General features: G+C 39.2%; 2 protein-coding genes across 3 annotated transcripts; both read right to left on the bottom strand.

The window, feature by feature from the left end:
* Positions 1–80: 80 nt before the first annotated feature.
* On the bottom strand, positions 81–8100 carry LOC105223277 (iron-sulfur clusters transporter ABCB7, mitochondrial). Of its 2 annotated transcripts, none has more exons than XM_049458639.1 (9): positions 7818–8100; positions 5811–5940; positions 3757–3877; positions 3520–3683; positions 3301–3467; positions 3122–3232; positions 2261–3055; positions 1039–1314; positions 81–981 (listed from the first exon to the last, which is right to left on the bottom strand). In XM_049458639.1, the coding sequence occupies exons 1-9, from the start codon at positions 7956–7958 to the stop codon at positions 781–783; spliced, it is 2106 nt and encodes a 701-aa protein (XP_049314596.1). In that variant the 5' UTR covers positions 7959–8100; the 3' UTR covers positions 81–780. The 2 variants fall into 2 exon arrangements, with proteins under 2 accessions (XP_049314596.1, XP_049314595.1); XM_049458638.1 differs by having other exon boundaries at positions 3757–3931; positions 7818–8079.
* LOC125778920 (SET domain-containing protein 4) lies at positions 6003–7568 on the bottom strand. Its single transcript, XM_049458659.1, has one exon. The coding sequence runs from the start codon at positions 7420–7422 to the stop codon at positions 6079–6081; it is 1344 nt and encodes a 447-aa protein (XP_049314616.1). The 5' UTR covers positions 7423–7568; the 3' UTR covers positions 6003–6078.
* Positions 8101–8532: the final 432 nt, after the last annotated feature.

Genomic DNA, 8532 nt, shown 5'->3' with positions numbered 1-8532 from the left:
GATAAATGGATAATAACGTTATTAAATTGTATACAGATTTTAAATAAACTTTATTACAGAATAAAAATACATTTAAAACATTGTTGTTGCTATCTTAACTGTATATTATTTATTTGCATATTTCACTATTCACAATACAGCTGTGTGTGTGTGTGTGTGTGTCTGTGTGATGGTTTAAATATTCACAGGAACCATTTTCAACAAATATGTATTTATATAAACCGTTATGTGTCACGACTATGCTCACTAGTGTCTGTCTGTCTGTCTGTCTGTCTGTTAGCAACTGCCTCCACTTTTCACCTTAAAACGACTGCAGCACATACATACATGCATACATGCAAGTCATATTATATTCGTATATATAAATTATGTGTGTTTTATAGCTATGATCAAAACAAATCAAAACAAATCCGGCAGTTAAATTGCTGTCAACGTATCGCCGTCATGAACGTCTGCAAAACTTTAACTAAAAACAACTTCGAATGCATAAACAATGGCAATGAAAATAACTACGTGTGAGTGTATATGTTTGGAGGTTAGGGTTTTGACTTTTACTACGCTTGTTTGCTTAAAACATACATACACATGTATATAACCAGTACATACTGAGAATGAATCATTCAATAGCTTCTATGTAAATCAACAATAATTAAATTACATGACACTAAAACTGCCCAATGACAGTCGGCGGTGTGTTTGTATTTGTCCCTAGGTGTGTGTGTTTGTTTTGGGTGAATAATACAACGTTTAGGCATTGCTGACGCGCACAAGCGCCTCCGGTCAGTATTGTTGTGTTTGCGTCTCCCAGAGACGCGCATAGAGACCGTTCTTCTTAAGGAGTTCCGCATGTGTGCCACGTTCACCCACACGCCCATTCTCCAGCACGAAAATCTCGTCGGCATCCATAACGGTGGAGAGTCGATGTGCTATGCATATGCTGGTGCGATTGGCAGTGGCGCGTGAAAGCGCTTGCAGTATGTTCTGGAAAGAGAGCGAAATTAAAAAATTATTGAGCGATTTGAACAACTAAACGCTTACTTGCTCCGTAATCGAGTCCAGACTGCTCGTTGCCTCATCAAATATGAGAATTGGCGAGTTCTTGAGTATGGCGCGTGCAATGGCCACGCGTTGTTTCTCACCGCCCGACAGCTTGAGGCCGCGTTCGCCGACTTCTGTTTCGTATCGCTTCGGCCAGCGCATGATGGAGTCATGCAGATCCGCCATACGTGCAGCATTCTCCACATCTTCTTGCGATTTATTCAAGTTGCCGTAGTGGATGTTGTGTTGTATGGTGTCGTGGAAAAGTACCGAATCCTGAAATATTAAAAAATTGACGGATTCTGATTAATTTTGAAAAAGTGGGTAATATTTCAAATAACGTCCGACACAAAATCTACATTATTTCGATTCAAAATGGCTTTGCATGGGCAGTAGGCGTGTAGTGATCCGACTGTGGCAATTTTGAGACCGTCCTAAGGGGGTTTACGAAAATGTTTGCACCACTAGATAAGTTGTCATCGGTGGACCCAAGAAACGTGCTGTTACATGGGGTAGGACCATAGGGAGAGGGCATTCAAAGAGGTGGTTAGTGTCTTTCGGGGAAGTTTGTTTCGTCCGAAGTCTGGTGGGCGTTTTGTTTTATGTCATCGACGTAGTTGAACAAGAACCTCTTGATGCTCATAGGAGCCGGCGTAGTTAAGGACGGGCCGGCCAGCTAGCGACTTGAGGATTTTGTTGCGGCTTTCTATTTTGACAATAATCGCAGTCGTGTGAGGGGTGAAGGAGCACAGGCTGTTAAATGTCAAGTGCCTTCACTACTGGGAAGAAGGGAGTTATTGGACGATAGGACTCTTCCGATTTTCCACACATCGAGTATTGGAATACTGGTTAGCCGACGGGTAACACATCGTTTGGCTTTGTCTACCGAGGGGTACAGTGTAAATTTCCGGCTAACACAGTAGACGCCCTTGTTAGTGTAAAGTTGAACTCAAAAGAGGCTTGTGAAAAGTAGCTGTCCCAGTTCTTCGCAAATAAGAAGGTGGTATTCTGAAGTTGCCGTCTAGATGAAAACAGATTAACAAACGAAACGGCGAACATTTGAACTAAATCCGATGACTGTAATACTTTTTATAAAGCATTGGATAAAGAGCAAAAAGGCGGAAGGGAGATATTTGACAATCTAATATCTGACTATCTGACTACATTTTGTGGAACTAATGGAACGAATATATATGTATATGTAGCGTGTTTATAGTCTTACCTGCGGCACAACAGCGATTGCGTGGCGCAAACTGTCTAAATCCACTTCACTGGTATCCTGCCCGTTAATGAAAATTTTGCCCGCATTGGGTTCGAAGAAGCGAAATAGCAAACGCACCATTGACGATTTTCCCGAACCCGAACCACCAACGAAAGCGATTGTCTTGCCAGCGGGTATGGTAAAGGACAAATCCTTGAAGATCGGTTTACCCGGTTCATACTCAAAGCTGACATTTCTGAATTCGATAGATGCATTGTCATAACCAACAGCCAGATGTGGTGCATGCGGCGCTGAAGCAATACGTGCATCGACATTCATAAGCGTAAACATTGATTGCATGTCAAGTAGAGCTTGACGCACCTCGCGATATACGCTGCCAAGAAAACCCAAGGGGATGGAAAGTTGGAATAGTAAACCGTTAACCATCACCAAATCACCAACGGTCATATTGCCTTTGGATATCTCGTTAGCGGCCAGCAACATGATTACACTCAGCGCCGAACTGAAAATGGCATTTTGACCGAAATTCAGCATGGCCAAACTGGTACTCGTCTTTAAACTGGCCACCTCATATTTCTTCAGCACATCATTGTAACGGCCGGCTTCGAACTTTTCATTATTGAAATACTTGACAGTTTCGTAGTTGATTAGCGAATCGACAGCTTTATTGCTCGCCTCATTTTCGGCCTGATTCATATAGATGCGGAACTTGGTGCGCCATTGCGTAACGGCTAACGTGAAAGCGGCATACACGCCGACACAACCCATCGAAACGCCGGCAAAGGCTAAGCCGCACTGTAAAAGATCCAAAATATAACTGTGAGCAAATGTATTTTCGAGGTTATGTGCCAAATACTTTACCTTCGTGCCCAAGATGGAGGACACCAGCGCCAGTTCGAATATGGTTGGCACAATATTGAAAACCATGGCGCTGAGCACAAAATTTATGCCACGTGAACCGCGATCGATAGTCTGAAAAATTCACAAATACTCTTTCACACACTTCAGGATGGGTTAGACAACAGCGCTGCAGTGCTTACCTTAGATAAGGCGCCCGTCTGTTTATTCAAATGGAATGCCAAATCCAAATTATGCAAATGCAGAAACACGTTCGAGGCAATCTTCCGGATGGAATGGTGTGCCACCCGCGCGAAGACAGCATTACGCAGTTCGTTGAAAGCGGCAGCGCTGGCGCGTGCAACGCCATCTAAAAGTTAGTTAGTTAGTTGGATTATTAAATCTAAAGACTGTTGTATTACATCCAAGCAGCAAGGCTGTGGCTACAGACAACACCGTGTCCGGCGCTGTGTCCATGTTCAGCGTGTTCATCGTGTTCAGCGTATCGACGGCACCCTTAAACAGGAACGGTACACAAACAGTCAGCATTTTGGAACCGACTAGTAGACTTAGAGATATAACCACACTACAGGAGAAAGGTAAGTAAAAAAAAAGTGAGGTTAATTAAAATAAATTTGAATTCTTTTTTAATATTGTACCGTTTCCGCACGAGCGCATCCTCTTTGGGCCAGATGTAGTGCATCATGGCGCGCAACATATCTTGTGATGTCACTTCCGGCGCGTCGAGTTTTCCCAGCGCACTGCCTGCATCAGTGCCGCCTAAATGAATATGACAATTTCGTAGTGGTAGCCGCTGTGCTGTTGTTGTCGGACCTATGGGTAATTACTAGATTCAAAAGTAAGACCCCAACAAGGTCACACAACAACAGTAAGCGTTTGATTGATGATTAATGACAACTAAAGGGAAAAATGTTAGCACGGTTAGCTGAACAAAAATTAGTTAAATCAGTATGTATATACAATAAACATAATAAAATGTTGCCTAAATATTTAAAAAAGTTAGAAAAAAGTAAGGTTATAATTAAAAGGGCAGGATTAATATGATTAGTAGAACTCGGATCCATATGCATGTGCGTAGTTTTATTCAATATTACATCATTTCTGAAACTTATTGTAGAAGAAAATGAATTAATTTATCCCGTTAAGTCTTAGAAGTTTGCAAAAAAAAAAAAATAAAAACGATTTTTAGAAAATAAAAAATGTAATAGTATTTTAAAAACAAATATTTTCTGAAAATCGGGTATGTCCAACCATTTTAGCTGCAAATGCTAGTACCGTTACCTATTAATTAACGTTTGCCTAGAACTTTTCCTTTAGCAAATTCTTAATTTTCATATGCATACTTTTTCAATATTTTTGCGCATTAAATTTGCATAAAAAATCCGAGCTCCTATAACATGGGAAGTGTAAAAACTGAACTTTAATTAATATGCAGTGAATATATAAGAATTTAGGGGAAAAAAGTAAATAAAGCAGAAAAACAAGCGGTTAGTTGACATTTAATTGGTGCCAATGTCAAAATTTGTACACCCTTGCAACATGTCGCTACAGAGTATAATAGTTTTGTTCACCTAACGGTTATTTGTATGACGTAAAACTTATATGTAAATCATATATCAATAATCATCGAGACGAGTCGAAATTCCGAGTGACTGTCTGCCGTCTGTTTACATATACGGTTCCGTTAAAAACGATTAAAAGGGCGAAAAACCAATAAATAAATACTCCAAAGGCGTTAAAATTTTCACCCGCTGATTCAAGAAGATTATATAGGAACCGGGGTCAAAACGGCCGAAGTGGCAGTTCCCCCGACATTCGGGTCTAAGTAATCGGAAGGGGGCTGGACTATCAACTCGGCACCATTCCTCGAAATTTCTTCAGGGATGTTTTCTGCCTCGACAACAACAATAACACTGGCGATGTGCGTGGCTCTACCCAGATTTCGGTGAAAAAACTTATCTTAAGACTTACTCAACCGATATCGACCAAATTTGGTATATAATGTTACCTTGATATTCCCATGTTCCAATGGGAGAACAAACGAAATCAAATTACAACTACGCCTACTTCCTCTATAACCCAATTTTAAATTCCATCTGATTATTATAGAAATTCGTAGAAAATACTTTTCTTATAACATTGTAGCATGTCTGTATGTCAAAAATGGGTTGAATCATATCAGATTTAGCCACCAAATACCTATTGGAAAGATTTTCAAAGTTGATTTTAAACGTGATTTGCTAATAACCGTACACCTTTATGCCCAAAATGAATAAAATCGGGTGAAATCTTGTCCTGGACGCCATAACATACAAACCCTACGCTCCTGAAGGTATTAAGCCCTCTTTGACCCTGGCAAATTGCAAGAGTATAAAATGTTCGGTTGTGCCCGAACTTAGTACTTTCTTACTTGTCTTATTTAATTTTAGCTAGTGCGCAGTCAAAACAATATAACAACGGCATAATAACTTTTCAAAACAAATGTTCAAAAATTGTTCATAAAAAAATTAAAAACATGAAAGAATGTGCAGAGGACTTCAACGTTATACCCGTTCATTCCTCATACTCAGTGATAATCGAGTTCGTCAAGAGACGACCAAGCGGTACCTGAGATGTATTTACAATGTTACCTCGTCCCTATGCCGTTATTTCGTCGATGCGTTCTAACACTGTCTTAACGCGTTTTAGTTACCTTTGGGCACTTTCTTCACCAGCACACCGCCCAGCAATTTATTTCCGGGCGTCGGTGTAAACGGCGTGACTTTCTTCTTTTGCGTTTTTGCCACGTCATCATTGTCGGCTACAGATTGGCTGGAATAGAACTGAAATACAGAAATTTGTAATGCACATTGCTTGAGTAAAACGAAAAAAAAAACACAATAAGTTGCAATAATAAAAATAAGTTTATTTAAAAACAATATACAGGGTGTATTACTTTCAATCTTAATTTCTAGTCTACTTCATATACTATCTAAATATTCTTCAAGGTACCGTATGCACTCTTCCATATAGCTTTTTGCAACCTTTCCGCTTTCGCTCAGTATGGTGAGTTTTTCGAAATCAACCAAAAATGTTCTATAAGTGTTTATTTTATAAGACACAAGTGATCGCACTTCATTCTCAACATTAGCCAAACGCTCAGCTGCGCCAAAAGCCACTTGATTAAGCACATTCGGGTATATGCTCTGCTCATGTACAAGCAAATGCAGTACAACACATAAATTGTGCGACGCACCATCATCTAAGTGCACAAACATTTCGTCGTGCAAATTGTGCTGGCGTATAAAGGCGAATTTATTGCGATGCAAAATTAAATTGCTGTACGTTTTATCGTGCTTCAGGAAATCCTCAACATCGGTTAGCGAAAAACTAAAATAATCGTGTCTATTTTGGGTTATAAAAAACCCGTATTCGGTGAATAGTTTAAAATTCGATAAGGCGCCATAACTTATAAATAGTTGTGAACGCGGTGAAATTGCAGAAGTGTTGCTCTCTAATGTCAGAACGTATTCCAATTGCTTTTTCGGCCCTGATGGTAGGAGGTCGGCACTTGTAGTAACTTCAGCTGAATGATTGAAGAGGTCAAGAAATGGCGCTAACGCCATATTTGGTTCGTCACTGAGTAGCGGTTGAAAGAAGCATTTGTCTGGTTTGAATTGGCGACTAAATACATAAACACTACGTGTGTTGACAGCAAAATAAGCCCACTTGAATGCGTCCAGCGTATAGATTTCATCAAAGTACAGCTGACCGCAATAACTACATTCGTTTCTATGAAAAACACTCTTTAAGTTGGTGTAATTTTCACGAATAAGACGATGTTGTTCAACTGTTTTCTCCAAAATTTCCACAGGCAAACGTTGCAGCTCAGCAATCGGGCAAAAATAAGGTGCGCTAAATTGTTTGGGTATGGTATTTATGTAAGCACTTATATGTGAAGCTTCCTCGAGGTGTTTCTCATGTAGTATATTTAGTGCTAATAATGATTGAAAAGATATTTTGCAATCTTTGTGGAATTTGGTTACATCAAATTGTGATTTAAAATGTGCGGCTTCTTCAAGTGTCGATATTGTTACCAAACATTTCAGAGGTAGATTTATAAGTGTATCGCCCGTAGAGAATTTTTGGTTTTTGGAACAAACACCGCGACCCGTTAATGGAAAATCTCGTGCCGTTAACCGGCTGGGATTGTGCCACCCAAGCCTGCTCAACTCATATAATAAGGGGTTTAAGGAGTCTTCTGGGGCGTTTTGTGTTACACGCATACGTTTATTGCGTTGCCTTGCACGGGCAGTTCGTCCCATGATTTCGTTTACAATACTTGTAAATAGTTACAACTACTTTTTTATGTGTGTGTCAGCAAACAATGTTCAAATGCAGATTGTTATTGGTTTAATATTTTTTTGTACATAAAATACTTTGTATGTTGATGTTCACGAAGCTTGTTAGTTCTGCAATGAGAAGTAGATAAAAGAGAAATGGTAATTAATTAGACCATTTTCATCTTCGACTAGTAACGTTTAGCTACACGGAAGGCCAAAACAATACAAATTTGAACACTGTTTGCCTGACCACTCCAGGAGCACTTTTTGAAAGTATTAAGCATATGCTGAATCATTATGATAAGTTCTCTTATAAGATATGTTATGAAATATGTAGAAATGATATCGCCTGATATGGCCTTGAAATTTACACTTACCAAATGAGCAGGTAATCGACGTTGTCCATGCGTTTTGAGTAGACCAGAAGTGGGCCTCACTATGTTGCAGAATCGTCTATTTGTTGATGTTATTTGTTGCTGCTTGCTACAAAATCGCGCTAAATGCACTAGTCCAGCCATAATTTAACAGACACACACTCGAATAGGAAATATCTTCTCCCTTCGTTCCAATTTTGATAATAACCACTCGTTTTCGCAATTTTTCTATCAAATCCTCTTATCAGCTGATTTACTAGGCATTGTTCGATTTATAACCAACATAATGCTGCCATTCTAGAAAAACAAGAAAATATGAGTAAGAAAACCCGGTGAGTTACTTTCATACATTTCATGCAGTAACGTTACGACAGAGAACGCTTCAGGCGGTTGTAACAAGACCCGGACACCGAAAAGGCAATGTATTTACAGAATAAAGAATATTGTCTGTCAGTACAACAACAAAGAGTAATATTGGCAGTATTATACCTTATACCACAAACAGAATAAATTCTATGGAATTACAGAAAAACATATTCTAGAAAGTGCGATTATCAAGCAACTGAGCATCAAGTGCTATCTCTATCCTTGAAGGCATATGAATAAGACTTTAATAATTAAGATTTTCGGTAATATTTATTTAATTAGATATATTTAAATTTTTAAGCGCATACAGTAGGACTACCAAGAGTCATGCAGGAGACAAAAATAATATTAC

This window comes from Bactrocera dorsalis, chromosome 5 (assembly GCF_023373825.1).
Source record: "Bactrocera dorsalis isolate Fly_Bdor chromosome 5, ASM2337382v1, whole genome shotgun sequence".
Lineage (NCBI taxonomy): Eukaryota > Metazoa > Arthropoda > Insecta > Diptera > Tephritidae > Bactrocera > Bactrocera dorsalis.
This window is presented reverse-complemented; position numbering and strand designations above follow the sequence as displayed.

Bases quoted from the DNA above. Each gene is read 5' to 3' on its own strand.
- LOC125778920 (XM_049458659.1), bottom strand. From the start codon at position 7,422: ATGGGACGAACTGCCCGTGCAAGGCAACGCAATAAACGTATGCGTGTA.
- LOC105223277 (XM_049458638.1), bottom strand. From the start codon at position 7,958: ATGGCTGGACTAGTGCATTTAGCGCGATTTTGTAGCAAGCAGCAACAA. The intron at 3,056-3,121 runs GTAAAGTATTTG...GATCTTTTACAG, and splicing joins CCTCCATCTTGGGCACGAAG to TGCGGCTTAGCCTTTGCCGG. The intron at 1,315-2,260 runs GTAAGACTATAA...TTAATATTTCAG, and splicing joins CAATCGCTGTTGTGCCGCAG to GATTCGGTACTTTTCCACGA.